Here is a 20107-nt window from a genome sequence, read left to right as displayed (position 1 = left end):
CCTAGTGGCAATATCTTATACAGAGCCAGCTTTCTACACATATTTACTGTGAAATATCACTGTGACATTGTGCAAAATTAGTATAATTGGGAAAACAGATTGAATGAATGTAGCTATTCCTTCTCCATCAATTTTATAGTCCGTAGATGAGCATTCCACCTGCCTTGTGAGTAGAGCAAGAAGTAGAGCTAGCGAGCTACTAAATTGACACACTGCTTTTACTATAACATTTCTGCTTATGTTCTCCTGTTTTCAAATTTCTATTTTGGAAGGAGTTAATTAGAAAGGATAGACCAGCCCAATAGCCTTTTAAGGTTTTTTAATTCAAATTTGGTTATATTAAAACTAAATGTTTTAGATAAGCATAAAAGCATAGTTTGCCATATGAACTTCATATTAATAAACGTACTGAGTAAACCTGTAATCGGAAACTAGAATTTGTTCTATAGCTCTCCTTTCTGCAAGTCTTACATGAACTAAAACAGAATGAGTGTTTAGAAAACACTTTTAAAATATGTTTATGATGTCAGAGTTGATCTGAGTTTGCAAATTTTTAGGCGCTATGAGGAAGACATGTACTGGAGGCGTATGGAAGAGGAACAGCATCACTGGGATGATAGACGCAGAATGCCTGAAGGATTCCATCATGGTCCACCGGGTCCCCCAGGTCTGTTGGGAGTTAGACCTGGAATACCACCTCAACCACAAGGACCAGCAGTGAGTTTTTTGTTTTTCTGTGACAAGTATCTGGGTTCCCATTTTTCATCTGGTTTTAAGAGTCTTTTCGTCATTGCATGTTCTTTAATAAAAATTGATGTAAACATCCTTTACAGATGAACATAATTTCTTGATGGGTCTGCCACCCTGGCCCATCAGTCTTGGGCGCAGTTTAGATTTTATATTGTCATGGAAAACTAACACTAGGTTTTAAAATTGATACACTGCTTATCCTAACAGTATCTTTCAGCAGTGACACATTGCGACCCAAATCTAATTTATTAGTCCTCTTATTGTCATTATAGGGAATTGTGATGGTAGGGCTATTGCAAAGTTGATTAAGTAACGGAAATTCCGTGGTGCCGGAATCAACCTTTATCTACACAACTTCCTATGAAACAAAGTAATTTTTTTTATTTTATCTTGTATTTCTTTTGCTCTATACAATAATGACTTCATTCTTGATCACAGAAAGGGAATGGAACACATTCCACTAAGGCAGATCATCACAGTACCTTTCATAGGTTTCTCTGAACCTTTTCTGCAGTACCTGTAAGCTCCAAATCAACAATAACCTCCCTTTTATCGAACATTCCTCACAAACATCTGTTTTGTCGCCCCCTTTGATCCAGTGAAGCTGTTTAGGGCTCACTTCTTGTTGGGCTGTGTTAAATACTAGGAAGTGATAGATCTAAATGTTTGAGCCAGTGCTTGTTCATGACCGAATATTGCGTTGGTTATTGTTGGTTTCTAATTTTTTCACCTCTTTTGTGCCAGTATCGAAGGATGCAAATGGTATCCAAATAAGTCTGCTTTTGCTTCCAAGGAGTGTTTTTTGGCCTAAGCTAGTTTGCTCAAACGCAATGCATTTGAGATCTCTATTATGTTTGTGGCTAAACGGTGCATGTGTTGCTGGGCTAAGATTGTTTTGTACATGGTTGGTCATATTTAATTGTAGAGATGAGCAAAAATACTGCTGGAAGGATTTCTGTGTATGGTATGTCGATAGGTAAATGTTTCGGACACTATCAGTCCCGTTTTGGTGCACACCCATCACTTAGTCAACCTTCCTATAGCTGTATTACATTGCCCTATATTCAAGTCAACATGACAGTAAGCAGTGGTGTTTTGGTATGGTGGCGGGTAAAGAGGATGGAAAGTCATTGTTGAAGTGTCATTGGAATGACAGTGTTTATTGATCTACATTTCTTTTTTTGTTGTCATACTAAGTAACGAACACAAAATAAAGCAAATGCAAACCGAATTTCAACATGGTTGATTCTAAAAATTACCTTTTGCACTTCAGTCACCTGCTTTTGCATGACTAAATCATGGTATAAAGGTATATTTGCAAAGTAATTTGTTATTTAATAGAATTCTCTTATTTCTTGTTAAAATTGTATTTATAGATTTAATAGAATTTACGGACCTTTGAAGACAACCTTTATTCATATGATCTACATAAACATTGACATTTCTTCTGTCAAGATTGACTACGCTGTACTTTTATTTTTGTAGCCTCTCCGCCGTCCTGATTCATCTGATGACCGCTATGTGATGACAAAACATGCCGCCATCTATCCCACTGAAGATGAGCTTCAAGCAGTCCAAAAAATTGTTTCAATAACGGAACGTGCTCTGAAACTTGTTTCAGATTCTATGACTGAGCAAGAAAAAAACAAAATCAAGGAAAGTGACGAGAAGAAAGATCTCATCAAAGACAGGTTGGTCGGGGAATTATTTTCCCCATAAATGTTTGCTTCACAAGCATTCACTGCTCTGCCATAATTAGTATGTTTTGACTGTAGTATTTAAGCATAATTACTAGAGACTGATGTTTTTACCTTTGAAATCTACAACTATCCTCAGTTTCAGCCAGTTAATACAATTTCTGCTCTGCAAATCTTTTTCTTAAACAGTAAAATTGATTGCTGGAATGAAGCCCATGGTTTGGAAAAGCTGTCCCCTTTCTCAACAGCATGTTTTCCTACAGTAAACTTTACATTACTCCAGTATTGGAACTTTCATAGTTACAAATGCTTGAATCATTCCCCGTTGTCATGATGGAAGTACCTGGTACTTATAATAGTAGTAATAGACTTGGTAGAAGTAATAGTACACTGACCGGTATAGACTGGGAAGGCTTAGGCCTCTTAGTTTATTAACTTATCATGGTCATTGTTAAAGAAGAACCAAAGTTTTTTCCCAACCAATCCGCATCAGTCACCCTCTAGAATCCTCCAGAGAGGTCAGCACCTCAGATTCTTTACTGCATGTTGTGCTAAGGGAGTCTCCTCTAAGCTCTGCTCCGCTTTCTCTCTCTATAGGACCTTTTCTGGATTTACTGTCAGGAAAGTACAACCGTTTGTTTATATTGGTATTAATAGTGTGTGTATGTATATATATATATATATATATATATATATATATATATATATATATATATATATATATATATATATATATATATATCTGTGTTCGAGGCATGTGGGCTGCTGAGTTCATATCTGTGCATAGATCGCCGCCTAGTGTTGGGTCCGGATGATTGCATATTGTTGTCCTGGAAGAGTCTTCGAAGTATCATGAGATAGGTGGCTCCTCCCCTGGACTACAGTGCGCATGGGCATCGACTCCATCCCCAGATTGTTTTTTTCCGCCATTGGGTTCGGATGCATATTGGTTCACTCAAGTTCGGAATCGATATAAAACTTTCTCTTGGCCAAAAGGCCTTTAGTTTACCGTCGGTATTGTCTTGCGATCGGTGCCCAGTTCTGTTCCTGCTCAGTTTCCGAGCCGGACATCCAGAAGAGCCGTGTGGCTTTTCAGCACTGAAGGCCCGGTCGACGCCAGAGGCCTTATCGACGACCATCATGGAACGGAGCCCGTTCAAGAGATGTCCCGTGTGCAACTCGAAATATCCCCACATCGATGTCCACCCGGTGTGCAACAAGTGCCTGTCGCCGGATCACGATTAAGCCAGCTGTATGCTTGTTCCCGTTTCCGATCCAAGAAGACGATTCGACTTCGGCGCGCAAGGAAACCCAGCAGACTGCACCTGACCCAGTGAACATCTTCGATGCCGGGGATGATGAAGAAGCAGAGCGAGAGGTTCGAGAGAACCTGTTGGATCCCGCATCGGAGATCGACTCCAGCTACGACGCTGATATTGAGATGCTCGATGCGGAAGACGTTGTCGACGAGGTAGGAGACGACAATGGGGCCTTTGGGGCCATGGAAGATGGCTCAAGCGAAGAGCTAGGCCTACAAACTGATACTGGGGCCGAGACACTTCATAAGGCTCAGGTCGAGGGATCGCCACATGGCCTTACCCAAGATCTTCCACTGGGTTCTACAACCCCGCCCCTCGGGCTCGGCTTCGGACATTTCTAAGGAGCCGCAAGTTGCGAAATCGAAACCGAAAGAGAAAGCTTCGGTGTCTACGCAACCCAAAGCACAAGAGGAGAAATCAAAACCAAAAGTGCGTCTTGCTTTGGTCTGGTTGAAGTCCTCGGAACTATCGGCTCCGACGAAGCATAAAGTTGTTATCGACCCAAAGAGGCCGCTGAAGGGCATCGAGTCGAAGACTGCCGCTCCGAAAGCACCGGTCAAGGTCGTCGAACCAAAAAAATCGGCGCCGAAGACCGTCGACACTGACAAAGGACTCTGAGCTCAGAAGGTTCTCGAGCCTCTGCATCGACCGACAAGGCTTAAAGTGGTACAACCCTCGAGTCCACGCCAGGCGGTGGCCCGAAGGGCTCTGTCGAGTCGACGCAGCCGTCCGCCTCCTTCTCGAAGCAGGGGTCGGAATCGTTGAAGCTAATCCAGGACAAGGCTTCGACGGTCGGGCCAAAGGATACTCCACCTCCAAAGCCTGCCGATAAACCTCAGAAGACGTCGGCGCCCATCCACTTCACGCTGCCGCCGAAAGTGGTACCGAAGGCCTTCGTCCCTAAAATGGCCGTCTCGACGGCCAAGCAGGTGTCAACGGGGCTGAAGCCCACAACTGTGGTACCGGCCACTAGGCATCGACTACCCTCTCTTGAAGAGCAACAGGAACAGTTCATCGATGCCGAAACAGGCAGACTTTCTGTTTATAAACGAAAGATCACCCCAGAACATCCCATGGAGTCGTATAGAATCCCATTGAAAAAGAAAAGGGATTCTGCTACTGCACCCGTTCTTGTGGAACATATATCTCCACGTGGCCAGGATGTCTTGCCCACTTATTAGGATGTGGAAACAGGGGAAGGTGATGATGATGAGGAGTACAACTATCCTGTGGACACAGATCCAGAAGATCATAATGAACCCTGGGCAGATGCTGCTGACCCAGGGGATCCACACACTGCCCCGGACACTCGAGTGTATGCTGTAAAAACATCGCCTACTGAGGATTCAGCGGCGTTTAATGCGCTTATTGAAAGTGCAGCCAAGAACCTTGATGTCCAGCTCCATGCTGACCCTATTGAAGTGGATTTTCTGTTGGACACCTTTTCCACCTCAGAGAGGACTGTCAAAACTCTGCCTATGCTGAAGGGTGTCTTGAAACATGCTGGGGAGATATTCAAGGAACCTACAAGGGCCAGGGTTATAAACCCCAGGATTGAAAAGAAATACAAACCGTTGCCTGGGGACCCTACCTACATTAAGGGACATTTGCCGTTGGACTCTCGTTGTTTCTAATGCCTAGAAGAGGGCTAACTCACAAACAACGGGTGATGCTCCTCCCCCGGATAAAGAATCTAAGGTGTTAGAGGCATCAGGGAAAAGGGTGGCAGCTCAAGCGGCCAACATCTGGCGCCAACATCTGGTACATTTCAAACACTCAGGCACTCTTAGCCAGGTATGACAGGGCCCATTACGACACACTGGAGACCCTGTTACAACACCTACCAGATGAATATAAGGAGGCAGCAGAGATGCTTATTCAGGAAGGGAAGCTCATATCAAATGTGCACTGGGCGCAGCAGACACTGCGGCCAGAGCCGTTAACACAAGTGTCCTGTTGAGACGGCATGCCTGGCTCAGAATCTCCGGGTTCAAGCCAGAGATACAGACCACCATTCTAAATCAGCCAGTAAACCCTGATCATTTATTTGGCCCAGAGGTGGACACCACCTTGGAGAAGATCAAGAAGGACACTGAAACTGTGAAGTCTATGGGGGCTCTCCAGTCACAGCAGTTCAGGGGTGGTTCTTTTCGTCGCTCAAGCAATAGAGGTGTTTCCAGAGGCCAGCTGTCCCAGCAAACACAGTACAATAAAGGTGGCGCGCAAACCACATACGCCAAACAAAGTAGAGGTGGCTATCGTGGAAACAGCGCCAAAGGCAGAGGTTGTGGAAACAACAGCTCCAGGTCCTCCGCCACTAACAAACAGTGACGCCTTGTCACTGCCCCCGACCATACAACACCGGTCGGGGGAGACTCCAACAGTTCCTGCCGGTCTGGAAGTCCATCACCACAGACAGGTGGGTCACCAAGCTTATCCAGTACGGTTATTGTCTGGAGTTAACATCCACTCCACCCAACATACCCCCAAGACACCGTCCTATGTCCACAGAGCATTTGCACTTATTGCAGCAGGAGGTACTCATCATGCTGCAAAAAGGAGCAATCGAGCTTGTACCTGTGGAAGAAAGAGGCACAGGAGTGTACTCACTGTACTTCTTGATCCCAAAAAAGGACGGGTCCCTCAGACCCCTCAATCGGTACATTCTATCGGAACACTTTCACGTGCTAACATTGCAGCAGTTTCTACCGTTGCTGAGTCAGGGAGATTTCCTCGCAACATTGGATCTGAAGGATGCATACTTTCATATTCCGCTACACCCGTCACACAGAAAATACCTCAGATTCACCATTCAAAATCAGCATTACCAATTCAAGGTCCTCCCTTTCGGAGTAACGACGGCACCCAGGGTGTTTACAAAGTGCCTGGCGACAGTGGCTGCACACCTACGGAGACAGAACATTCACGTCTATCCTTATCTGGACGACTGGCTTATCCAGGCAAAGTCGGCCCAGCAGTGTGCCGCCCACATGTCCCACACCATTCACGATCTGGGATTCTCACTGAATTACCCAAAGCCCCACCTGCAGCCCGGCCACATACGGCAGTATCTGGGCGCGACGATAGACACTCTGGCAGCCAAAGCACAGCCAAATTCAGTGAGGATCAACAGCATGCAATTGCTGATACGGAAATTCAGACCTCAACACTCGCTTCAGGCACGAGTGTTCGTGCAGTTGATAGGCATGATGGCTTCCTGCATCTTCATAGTCCCGCACGCAAGACTACATATGCGTCCGCTTCAGGAGTGCTTAGCACGTCAGTGGAATCAGGCTCACGGACAGTTGAAAGACCTAGTGTTGGTGACAGGTCGTGCATACAACTCTCTGCATTGGTGGAATTCACAAAACCTTTGCAAGGGACGACCGTTCCAGGAGCCTGTGCCACAGATCATTCTGACAACGGACGCATCTCTCCAGGGTTGGGGAGCTCATGTACTCCACTACACAGTGCAGGGACTATGGACTACGCAGCAAAGGAAGATTTATTTATTTATTTTGAAAGTTTTATATAGCGCGAACAAGATCTTTGCAGATATCAGAGCGCTTTACAAGATACGGGGGTGATAGAGTAATACAATGTAATAGTTGAGGTAGTTAGGTAGTTACATAGTAGTTACATAGTTACATAGGTAGGTCAAAAAAACATGAGGTAGGTCACAGGTGAGGTAGTGTCGGTACAAGGTGCATAGTCAAACAGTTGTGCCAATAATATAAAGTACAAAAATAAGGAGCATATACTTGCTTAAGCGTGTTTAACATTTTTGGGAGATAGCGTTAAGGAGGGCATAGTCGAGGTGGGTGAGTGCAGGATGTTTAGTCACATAGGTGCATCAGTAGTACAAGAGTAGGGATCGTTGAGGTGGTGTAGGTACAGTGTGCAAAGTCAGGCAGGTGCGTCAACAATATAACAATATATAAAGATGGAACGTAAACAATCAAGTAAGTCGATAATACAAGTAATACATAAAGACCAAGGTGGTCAGGCAGGCCTTACAGAGCAGATTCATGAGAGATACAGAATAATAGATCATGTGTGTTTAGCCATGAGGAACGCTTTTACTTCTTTCTTAAAAAGTTTGTTGGAGGAGATGAGCCTGGTTTCAGGTGGGAGGGAGTTCCAGATCCTGGGTGCCATTCCTGAAAAGGAGCGTTTATAGGTTTTTTCCTTCCGAAATCTTCGAGGCTTCAGTAGAAGATTGTTTGTGCTTCTAGTAGTTCTAGAGCCCCCCGAAATTGTCAGCTTTTGAGTGAGGTAGGCGGGTGAGTTCATGTGTACAGCCTTGTGTGTCATGCAGGCGATTTACAGATGAATTCTGGCTTCAAAAGGTAGCCAGTTCAGGGATTTAAAGTCAGGGGAAATATGCGAGTTTTTTTGAACCAGTGATGAGTCTCGCTGCAGCGTTAAGGGACGCTCTTAGGGGTGCCGTTGTAGTTAGGGGGAGCCCGCAGAGGGCGGTGCTACCATATTCTATGTGCGGGATGACTATAGATTGTACTGCAGTTTGGAAGTCTTTGGCTGGAAGGAAGGGTTTAAGTTTTCTCAAGGTATTGATTTGGAAGTTCGCTCCTTTGGTTGCCTTGCTGATGTGCTGCTGCATGTCGAGATTGGCATCGAGTGTTATGCCTAGAGATTTTGCCGAGTCTACGACGGTAGGTTGTACATTTAGAGCCGTTAAGTGTTTAAGCCATGTTTGGGCCGTAGAGATTTTTGCGGGAGGTGAGATCAGGAGGAACTCAGTCTTCAGCGCATTGAGTTTGAGGTGATTCTCGGCAAGCCAGGATTGGGTGTTTCTGATCGTGGTGTTCAGAAGCATGATGTCCTTGGGAGATTGTATTTTGAGATAAAGTTGGGTGTCGTCGGCATACATGTGAAAGTGAGCATTTGATGTCTGTAGCAAAGTAGTGAGAGGTTCCATAACTAGGTTGAACAGTGTTGGGGAGAGGGAGGATCCTTGAGGGACGCCTAGCGATACAGGTACCGGAGGGGACAAGGTTGTTACTTTTGAATCTTTGTGACCGGTTGTGTAGAAAGGAGGTGAACCACTTGAGAACAGTCCCAGAAATGCCCATTCTTGTGTTTAACAGTTCGAGTAAGTTCTCATGTTTGACTGTATCGAATGCTGAGGAGAGATCCAGAAGGATGAGGAGGCAGGTATCGTTTTGGTCTAGGATTTGGAGGGCGTCGTCCACTATGTGAGTCATGGCAGTTTCGGTACTGTGCCCTGCTCGGAAGCCTGACTGATGGGCGTTGAGGAGATCAAACGCCTCTATGTGTTTAGTCAGTTGTAGCTGTACGCATTTCTCCAACAGTTTAGCGAGGGTGGGAATATTTGTGATAGGGCGGTAATTGTTTAGATCAGTGGGGTCTGCTGTTGGTTTTTTTAGTAGCGGTGTGACTTGCCCGACTTTGAGGGCGTAAGGGATGGATCCTTGTTGAAGAGAGCTATTGATGATCTTAGTCCAGAGTGGGAGGAGCAAAGGGGTAAAGTCTTTTACAGCGTTAGCAGGAAGGGGGTCAGTGAGGTGATTGGATGGTTTCAGGGTGCTGAGCAATCTGCCAATTTCTTCTTCGGAGTAGGTGCCAAAGGATGACCATGTAGCATTGTTCTTTGGTTCAGGCATAGCTGTGTGTTGGGGGTTGGAGTAAAGGATTGCGTCATTGAGGAGATCGCTTCTTATGTTGTCAGTTTTTTGGATAAAGAAAGCAGAGAAGTCTTCACAGGAAGGTGTAACGCCCATGGTGCTGAGTGTCCGGGGTTGTTCTTTGGATTGTGTTCTGATTAAGTCAAATAATTTTCTTGGGCGGTTTTTTGCTTGGGCGAGCTGGAGGCTGAAGAAATCTTTTTGAACGTTTTATTTTCCTGAAGTAGGCGTTTCTCTGTTTCTTCAATCTTTTTAGGTGCACTGCAGAAGGGGCTGACCTCCAAGTGCGCTCTGCCAATCGCATGGCCCGTCTATCCTCATTGAGGCTCCCGTCATACCATGGGTTGGAAATCTTGGACGAAACTCTTTTCAGTTGCATGGGTGCAGCCTCATTGATTATTGTGGACATAGCATTGAGATAGTGGTCAGTCAGTAGTTGAACGTCCGTAGCGCCGGGAGGAGGGAGTAGTCGATTGCGGCTGTTAGGCGGTAAGGAGTTTGGGTTGAGTTTCTTCAAGTCTCTTTTCCACACTTTGGGCTTAGAGGGTTGAACAGGGTTAAATTTAAGTTTTTCATTGATGAGGAAGGAGACAATATGATGATCTGACCAGTCACAAGGTTGGATTGACTCAAGTTGAATAGCGTCCTCTTTGGATATGATGAGGTCGAGGGTAGAACCTCTCTCATGGGTCGGGCTATTGCATATTTGGGTGAGATCAAGTGCGTTGAGGAAGCTTTTGAGGCTGTTTACCACTGTGTCACTGCTGTCATTCCAGTGGAGATTGTAGTCGCCAAGGAAAATTTCGGTGTTCTGCCGTCCCGCGTTGGCTGATATTGTATCCATGAGTTGTTGGGAGAAGGAGATCTTGTCCCCAGGTGGGTGGTATATAATGTGTAGTGAGCATACCGGTTTGCTTTCGCTGATGACATCAAGGCAGAGGTATTCACAGGAAGTAAGAGAGGGGGCGGACGCTTTAGAGACTGAGAGGTTGCTTCTGTAGATACAGGCAATTCCACCGCCAGTCTTTTTGGCCCTGTCAAGTCTAATGATACAGTAGTTGGGGGGAACTAGGATATCCAAGATAGGTGTAGAGGAATCAGACAGCCATGTTTCAGTTAGAATGGCTAGATCCGGATCCATAGACATGATGAGGTCGGCGACCTCCGCGGAATGTCTTTGGGCCGATCTGCAGTTGAGAAGTATGCATTTAAGGCTAGGGGTGCAAAGGGTGGAGGAGGGTTCTATAGTGAGGGGTACGTTAGTGAGTTTGTTGGGGACGGCGCCTCTGTTATCCTTTTGGTGCCTGAGGGGGTTAGAGATAATCGTTGGGATGGACATGGAGCCTAGGCGATTTTGGGGAGCCGGGACGTAAGAGCGGAGAAGGGTGTGTACGTCATGGTCTGAGATCGTATTGGTAGTGCGTCTGGGGTGATTGGTGGTATTGCGATAGGGGGTAGAGGTCCAGTGTGGGGAGAGTTGTGTGGTAAGGCGAGTAGGCGGTGATGAGGAAGTGTTAGGTGTAGTGGGAATATTACGCTTGGTGGTAATGTGATTGCGATTGTTATTTCGATTGGTGGTATTGCGAGGGGGGATAGAGGTCCTGTGTGTGAAGTGTTGTGTGGTAGGGCGAGAAGGAGGTGAGGGGGAGGTGTTATTAGGTGTAAGGGTGGTGGTGGGATGAGGGTGTCTGGGGTATGTGATGAGCAACTCTTTGATGGAGTGTAGTTCTTCTTTCATTTGGAGGAGGGTGGACATAATCATGTCCAGCGTGGTGATGGGCGCGGGGTTGGGGGGGGGGGGGTACTGGCGGTGAACAGGCGAATAGGTTGCTGGAGACGGGGGGATCGGGGTGGAGAGGTGGAGCTGGTGAGGGGGTTGGATATGTTAGCGAGAGGATAGGTGTTAGGGTTGGTGTTGGCGATATTGGGAGTGGCATCAGTGCAAGGGGGGAACGGGTAAATGGGGGCGATGTGTAGGCTGGCTGTTTTGGGGGAGGAGGTGTGATAGTGGGGTGTGAGCGAGGGGGGTGAGAAGTTGAAGGAGGGGTGAAGGCTAGGCATGAGGGGAGTGCTAAGTGTGGGGGGGGAGATAGGCGGAGAGAGTCATGTTGTGTGGGGTGCCGTTGGGGGAGGAGGGGTGTTCTGAGAGGATTGGTGTGGAGGATGGGACGGGAGTGCAAAGTGTGGGGGGGATATGGGAAGATGAGCGGAGGTACGAGGGTTGGTAGGGGGAATGGGGGAGCGGGTGGTGTATGAGGAGGCGAGATCTGTGTCTGTGATTGAGGGTGGGGGAGGGGTAGCTGCAACAGGTGAGTAATTGCGCTGCTGGGTGTGAAGGTGAGGTGAGTGTGGTTCTGGTGCCGATCTGGGTTAGGAGAGTTAAGGGTGGGTGCTGTGACGTCAGGGAGGTAGGACAGGAGGTGATATGCGTGTAAGTCCGAGGGTTGGAAAGGTGCTCTTTGAGAGTGGGGAACAGGTTGTCAAGTAGTTCCAGGTTCCTGTCTGTCGCTTGAATTAGGACAATCCCGTTATTGTATATAGTGATGGTGGTTCTGCCTGGGAAGAGTTGGGATGGTGTGATGGAGAGAGTTAGGCCATGAGCGGTTTTCCTGGTGGTGGAGACGGTGAGTAGGGTTAGGAACGCTTTTCTCCATTGAGCTCTGCGTGAGGTGTGGAAGATGATATCAGTTTTCAGGGCTCCATTGCCCGGTGAGAAGTAGGTGTCGGCAAAGGGGGGTTCAGGGTGCGACCTCATGAAGTTGTGTTTAAAGCGTTTAGCGGCTTTTTTGGTGAGAGAGAGGAAGGGTAGTTGATTCTATGTGTGCTTGCCGATGAGATCCATGTTAGGATGGCTGTAGCGGTGGGTGTGGGAGGAAGAACGAGAATAAGACACATATGCAAAGAGCAACTGTCAACTGTTGGTTACAAAGCACAGGAGTGGCACTAGTGAGTGGCCAGAAGTAGGCAAAAAAGTAGGCAAAAAGAAAATAAGAGGTAGCAATCGGTGCAGTCCAGGAACAAACAGTGCGTAGGTGCAGCTTACCAAATGTACAATAAATGAGAGGTAGCAATCAGTTAAGTGGAGCCAAATTGACACATCAGAATGTAAGAGGTAGCATCGGTGTAATCCAGGAATAGTAAGTGAATGTGTGCAGTTTACAAGACTAAACGAAATGAATGAGTTAGTAATCAGTGCATCATGGTGATAAAAGTGAGATGGCCGCAGCTTACAAGACTGAACCAAATAGATGAGGTAGCGATCAGTGATTAATAGGGATAAAAGTGAGGTGGGTGCAGCTTACAACATATACAGTATACAAATAGGAATAAAATACTGATGAATTACTGGATCCAATATAGGTGCAAACAAATGACTGCAATAAACAAATGACTGCAATAAACAAATATGACACTAGTGAGCAACTGGTAGAATATGAGGTAGCAATCAGTGCACTGTCGGTGAGGAAAAGTGAAAATGGGTGTAGGTTACATAAAGTGTACAAATACCAGTAGTAATATAATACTTCAGTAGAAGGCAGACACTTAATCACACAAAGATTTAAATACGAAGCTATGTAAAGGCTGTGGTACCGATAGTCAAGAGTAGTCAGAAAGACTAGTCCATGATGGCCGCCAAAGAGAGAAAGAGTAGTCTAAAAATGGCCGCCAAGTAGGGGGGATAGAATCATTAGTCCTTTTTTAGTTGTTGCTATTTTCAGAGCAGGGAAGAGCAGTTTCAGATTCTATTCCGGCTGGCTCAGGATCTTGCATGCCATGGGGAGTCTTATCTCAATTTTTTGTTATCTTAAGTTGAGCTGCTGAGGGGCCTCGTGGGTTCCGTCGGTACAGGAGGGGATTAAGAGCTCAGTTTATGGCCCCGCCCATTTTGAGCAAAAGAGTTTTTTTTTTCTTTTCAAAGCAAGAGGTTTTTTTAAATCAAAAAATGAGTGGGGCAAATTAAGTACCTTTCCAGCAAAAACGAGTGGGGCAAAGTAAATACCTTTTGCAGCCTTCGCTTCAGTCTGTGCTCTGTAGTCCCAGCCTCAGGGGCAAAGACTATCTTTTGCAGCTTTTGCATGCGTTTGCAGCTCTGCTCCCCGGGTCACGGTGGCAGTGGCGCCCAGATCGACAAGCTCACCTCCGAGCCGAAGGGGGCCGCCTCTGCTCTTGTGTATTTTTAATTGTGAGGCACGATACCGCTGGGGGTGGGAAACAAAAGGGGGGGAGGGTACTGGTACTTAGGAAATCTTTGCAATGTCACTAATGGCTTTAACCGTGGCGGTACCTCCGGGCTGAAGGGCAGATGGGACAGGTAATTCCTGGCTCAAAGAGAATGTCTGTGCTGCTGGGCTGTCGTTGGTGCTATAAGCTTTTGGAGAGTCTTGTCCTACCCCTCTCACTGCTGCAAGTGGTGGCACCTCAGGGCAGATGGGACAGTAATCCCTGGCTCAAAGCAAACGTCCCATGCTGCAGCGCTGTTGTTGGCGCTATAAGTGCTTGGGGAGTCTTGTCTTGGGTCTTGGGGGGGGTGGGGGGAACGGCGAGCCCCCCGACAGCAGGGCACCAGCTTCCTCCAGTGTCCCGACTATGGCTGCAGGCGGAGGACGAGCAGCCAGGCACACAGCTCACCAGGCAGGGCAGGATGCGCTGGACTCAGCCCTCCGCGATGTTGTTGGCGCTATAAGTGCTTGGGGAGTCTTGTCTTGGGTCTTGGGGGGGGGGGACGACGTGCCCCCCGGCAGCAAGGCACCAGCTTCCTTCAGTGTCCCGACGGTGGCTGCAAGCGGAGGACGAGCAGCCAGGCACACAGCTTACCAGGCAGGGCAGGATGCGCTGGACTCAGCCCGCCGCGATCAGCCAGGCGGGTAAGCCCTCCACGTCCCACACCACTTCTGCCTCCATAACCGCCGGGTGCCCACCTCTTCCGACGTCGTCGTGAGGCGCAGGAGACAGACCGGAGCGGACAGCAAGGCGCAGAGCCCAGCGGACGAGACAGGGCGCACAGCTCCCAGCGCGAGCAGGACACTGGGGGTCCCGGCAGCAGCCACAGACGGGCAGCACCACTCCGCAACGACGTGTCCGTCGCACTCCAGGCGCCAGCACTCCAGGTCTACTTCAGCGATGTCCCGCAGGCAACCACCGACCTTGCCAGGCACACCAGTCGTCCACAGCCGGCTCCAGGCAGCAGGCATCCGTATCGAGCTCCGCAAGTTGGTCAGCGGGGAGCCCAAGGTCCGAGGAGGAAGGCGGGAGTGGCTCAGTCCTCAGTCTCCAGTCAGGTCGGGGATCCTCAGCAGGTTTCATCCAGCAGGTAAGGAAGTTACTTGTTTAGATCCTGTTACTTGCTCCAGTTACTTTTGCGTAGCAAGATGGTGCAGCTCGGAGCTGACAGGGATAAAACCAAAGAACTGGATCCCCAGCGCCAGAGCTCTAACAGAGAGCTCCTATTCGGCTGCCATCTTAAGATGCACCTCAACCTTCTAGAGCTGATGGCTATCTTCATGGCGATGAAAGCATTCAAGGTACATCTGTGCAACAAGGTCGTGTTGATCCGAACGGACAACATGACAGCCATGTACTACATTCAGCAACAGGGAGGAACACACTCTCCACAGTTGTCTCATCTGGCTCAGAGCATGTGGAAGTGGTCCATTCAGAGGAACATCTTCCTCATGGCGGAACACCTCCCAGGCAAGGACAATCAGAGGGCGGACCTGCTCAGCAGGTACAGCCACCAAATGCACGAGTGGGAGATACATCCATCAGTACTCCACCCGTACTTCCAGCAGTGAGGTCATCCAGACATAGACCTGTTCGCCACAAAGGAGAACGCCAAATGCCGAAGCTTTGCCGCCAGGTTCCCACACCAACACCCACAGTCGCAGGGCAGTGTCATCAGTGATGTCACTGACCATGTCATGAATGATCTATTATCCAGTATTTGGGTGTCTTTCATAGATTCACATGCCTGAATCATTCCCCGTCGCTGAGACGGGAGCCTCCGGTACATAAAAAAGTAATGTCCTAAGGACATACATAGAGAATATAGGCCTAAGGGCCTCCCCTTTTGGGGCCTTTCCACGTCCTTATGTAAAAGGACCGAACTCTCATCGTTAGCCAATCAGCTCCGACCTCCTTCTAGAACCTTCCCGGGAGGAGCCTCCGTCCCTCAGATTTTTCTACCGCACGTTGTGCTAGGGAGTCTCCAACCTGAGCTCTTCAGGTTTCCAAAATTCGAAGTCTCAAACTTCACCGAAGTTCACTTTGTACGAAAAGGATTTCATCCTAGCATCGACTACATGTCGGAATCTAATAAGAAAACTTCGTCCATGGCGGACTCACAGAAGAAAGCCCTCCTGAGGGCCTGCTCCTCCTGCGGCAAGCAGCGGATTCAAGCGGAGGACAAGCACGACCTGTGCTTATATTGCCTGTACCCTGACCACGTCACTGACAAGTGTAGGGTGTGTAGAGCCTTCCCAAAGAAGACGGTTAAGGAAAGGGAAACTCGCCTTCGCGAATGGCTCGACAGGCTTAAGGTCCGAGACACTCTGGAATCTTCCGAGGGTAGTGTCTCCGCGACCTCCAAAGTCTCCAAGAAGAGACCCAGGGTGCAGTCCCCTGGAGAGACAGACACTCCTCCTAAGAAGGCGCACAGGAAGCCTTCGGAGGCACGCTCCACCACCTCCTCCGTGTCTGTTAAGGATGGCCAGAGGTTCAAGAAGCCCGCTCCATCTACTAAGCGGACCACCTCAGTCACGACCACTGTGTCGACTACTACGGCCTCATCGCCCTCCACGGCGACCACGACGACCACCACTGCGTCCTCAGGCGCACCGGTCTCCTCGACCATTCCTCTGAAACCTTCATCCAATACGAAGGCCGCCTCTTCGTCACCTAAGAGGTCTAAATCTTCAGGTACGCCTTCGCCGAAAACACCTCATACCGAAGGCTCTTCACCCAAGCCATCGAAGTCAAGTTCGTCTCCTAAACAGTCGAAGTCAAGTTCAAGAACCACACCTTCGACAAAGATATCCCAGGTCCACGACCCTAACATCAGTAAGGCGGCGAAACCCTTATCCCCGCAAAAATTGGTACCATTAACCCCGGAGGCTCCCGTCTCAGCGACGGGGAATGATTCAGGCATGTGAATCTATGAAAGACACCAATACTGGATAACTGCTGTTACAGGTAAGTAACGCATTTCATATGTGACATCAGCAGTGAATTGCGGGTGCGCGAAATATAGTTAGTACAACTAACTATATAGGAGCAATTTCAATGGTTTTTTAAATGCTAATTCCTTACTATATAAGGCCTGAAACCTATGGTTTTTTCAGTGAATCTATATATATGTTCGAGGCATATGAGCTGCAGATCCTACATTTAGCAATAGATCGCCACCTGGTGTTGGGCTTGGATGATTGCAGGTTGTTGTTGTCTTTTTGGAAGAAGTCTTTTGTAGTCACGAGATAGGTGACTCCTCCCTTGGACAATACAGCGCATGGTCATCGACTCCATCTTCAGATTGTTTTTTTCCGCCACTGGGTTCGGATGAAAGTTTTCCGCTCCGGCTAGAAAAGACTTTTTCTGCTATTTCGAAGCGAGAAACTCCAAATAAACTTCTTTCGACATCGAATATACTTTCGACATCACCAGCTACATTCCGGTGCGTCAACGCGGGCCGTTGGGCCCATCGGCCCCGTGCGGCCTACGCCTCATGGAAAGAACTCCATTCAAGAGATGCCAGTATGTCGAGCAAAATTCCCTCATAGCGACCATCACGAGGTTTGCAACCTCTGTCTCTCGCCAGAACGCGACGAGTCGACCTGCACAGCCTGATCGAAGAAAACAATTCGAGATCGGAGGGCCCGTTGACACGAAATGAGAAGATCAGCACCAGCGGCCATCTTTGAAGAGGAGATCGTCGAAGAAGACGTCTCCGAGGACGAATATCCAATCGAAGATATCTCCGAAGACGAGGCTCCACTCGGCGCAGAGGAAGACTCGCCTGATCTTCAGATAATATCGGGGGCAGAGGATTCGGACGATTCGATCCCGTCTTGACAACCCGTGAGTACATCTGCCCCTGCACGACAGACTTTACCCAAACAGAAGGCAACAGTCAGCACTCCTCCCAGGGGGCCCAGTCGAGACCGACATTTACCCTCTACCGCCCCGCCTTCGGGCCCGGCTCAGAGGAAAGACAGTACGCCTTCCGGTGCCTCGGCACCGAAGAGACACCATGTGCCAGTTCCACCTCCTCCATTGGCACCAAAACATCCTTCGGCATCGAAGGATTCGTCGGCACCGAACATAAACACTTCGGCGCCCAAAGACAAAGACACTTCGGCACCCGTACCATCGGCGCCAAAGACAAACACTGTACCAAACCCGAAAGCTTCGACCCCGAAACCTACCGGTTCAAGAAACAAGGAGGGGAAGCCAATTTCCAGCGCCACAGGCCCAGCAAAACCTGTCTCCATGCCAAAAATTATAACACCGGTACCGAAGACCCTAGATAAGGTTAAACAACATTCGGCACCGAAAACATTGCCAAAAGACTCAAGTACTCCTCATAAGGCAAAAAGTACTAAACAACCTCTATCGGCTCCGAAGAAATCGACGCCGAAGAAGGTTATACAAGAGGAAGAACTATTTAAACCAGATCCTAAACAGAAAAAAGTCCATATTAATCCAAAAACTGGACATGTGGAAGCAATTCCTCATAAGAGACCAGCAGAAACACCACTTACACCTGTGGTCCCTGCCAAAAAGGACTGTGCAACTTCTCCAATGCACCCTTCCTCTCCTTCACCTTCTTCCTCTCCTGTTACTCCATATCAACCTATAAATTCTCCTATTCACACTCCTGCATCATCACACCACACTGATGAGGAGTATGATCTGGGTGGGGGGGATGATGTTCCAGAAACACATACATACCCTTTAGATGAGGAGGCTAACACAGATTACCCTAAGGATGATGAGGATGCATACAATTTTTCACCAAATAATGCACCAGACATCCCTGATCCTCAGTACTACCCAACAAAACCTTCCCCTACAGACGACAGTGTTGGCTTTAATCATGTGTTAAACAGAGCTGCACTTTACTATGGGGTTCCCATGCACTCTGATGACCTTGAGGAGGACTTCTTGTTAGACACTTTCGAATAGTCACAAAGGTCTACTCAAATACTACCAATGATTAAGGGAGTCATAACACATGCTCCAGAGATTTTTAAAGATCCAGTAAGGTGTAGGGTGTTAAATCCTAGAATCGAGAAAAAGTATAGGCCAGCACCAGCTGATCCAGTATACATTAAAGGTCATCTGCCACTAGACTCCTTGGTAGTGTCTAATGCGCGCAAAAGGGCCAATTCTCAAACTTCTGGGGACACACCCTCTACTGACAAAGATTCCAAGTTCATTGATGCGTCAGGGAAACAAATTGCTGCACAAGCAACAAACATATGGCGCATAGCAAACACACAGGCTTTACTCTCACGCTACAACAGGGCCCATTACGATCAACTAGAAAAGTTAATGGAACACCTACCAGATCAACACAAAGATCTAGCAGCGGAGCTTTTACAAGAAGGCAAATTAATTTCAAATGCCTCACTTAAATGTTTACTAGATGTAGCTGACTCAGCATCCAGAGCAGTAAACACTAGTGTTATTCTCAGACGTCATGCGTGGTTACGCATCGCAGGTTTTAAACCAGAGGTACAAACTACCATTCTGAACCAGCCCTTTAATCAGAACCAATTGTTCGGGCCGGAGGTAGATAACACATAAGAAAAGATGAAGGACACAGATACCGCCAAGTCTATGGGGGCGTTACAATACACCCAAGCTAGAGGTTCCTTTCGCCGCTCCTCTTATAGAGGAGGCTCCAAACAAACCGGCGCAGACACAACATCGTCTTTTAAAACACACACGCAGACCTCCTCTAATAGAGAATTTTTTAGAGGAGGATACAGAGGCAATAACAACAAAGGAAGAGGTAGAGGTAGTAACTGTGAGAAGGTGGCCTGATATGCAGTGCTCACTATTCTAGTGAACACTATGTATCAGTCCAGCAACCCTTATTGATGATTGGTTGTAAGTCAACCTTATAGACCAGCTATCCTAGTAGCGTGGATACGAGCAGTCTAAGGCTAAAGACTCGAGAGGGCGTGTTAAGCCAGCTGTTTACCACACATATACCCCTTGAATACCAAGTGAAAGGACACCACACAAGTGTTATGAAAATAAACAGTTATTTATTTAAAGATCACAACAGCCCTGTACTCTTTATGAGGACAGGGTACTAAGCACAAACCAAAACTCTTACAAAAATACTTAAGTTAGCACAGTATATACAAATGCCCGAGGGGCACGGAAAACCATATACTCTGAAAGTGGAATGCGAAATTACTAGCAGGTAAGTACAGTACTAATAGCTTTTGGAATCGCTAGGACTTGACTAGGGAATCGTTAGATTACTTCTAGGAGGCCTAGGGGACTCGGGTGCAGTGTGTGCACTCTCACGCGAGATGCGGGACAAAAGTCTATGGTAGCTAGGAATTAGAAAGTTAGTGTTCTCGGGCGAACCCGACCTGGTAGGGAGAAAACGAAAGTAGATTCTGACCCTTGGATAGTGAGGCTATGCTGGGGCACCGAAATGCCG

General features: G+C 47.7%; 1 protein-coding gene across 3 annotated transcripts in view; it reads left to right on the top strand.

The window, feature by feature from the left end:
* The window catches only part of ZFR (zinc finger RNA binding protein), a 691036-nt gene that overhangs the window by 431456 nt on the left and 239473 nt on the right, over positions 1–20107 (top strand). For all 3 annotated transcript variants that reach the window (XR_015309278.1, XM_086960497.1, XM_086960498.1), the window contains 2 exons: positions 558–717; positions 2236–2441. Coding sequence is in view for 2 of the 3 variants with exons in the window: in XM_086960497.1 (XP_086816623.1) it covers positions 558–717; positions 2236–2441 (366 nt within the window). In the remaining variant the exon portion in view is untranslated. The remainder of the gene's footprint in view (positions 1–557; positions 718–2235; positions 2442–20107) is intronic.

This window comes from Lissotriton vulgaris, chromosome 3_1 (assembly GCF_964263255.1).
Source record: "Lissotriton vulgaris chromosome 3_1, aLisVul1.2, whole genome shotgun sequence".
Taxonomy (NCBI): Eukaryota; Metazoa; Chordata; class Amphibia; order Caudata; family Salamandridae; genus Lissotriton; species Lissotriton vulgaris.
The sequence above is the reverse complement of the archived record's forward strand: the minus strand, read 5'-3'. Positions and strand labels throughout refer to the sequence as shown.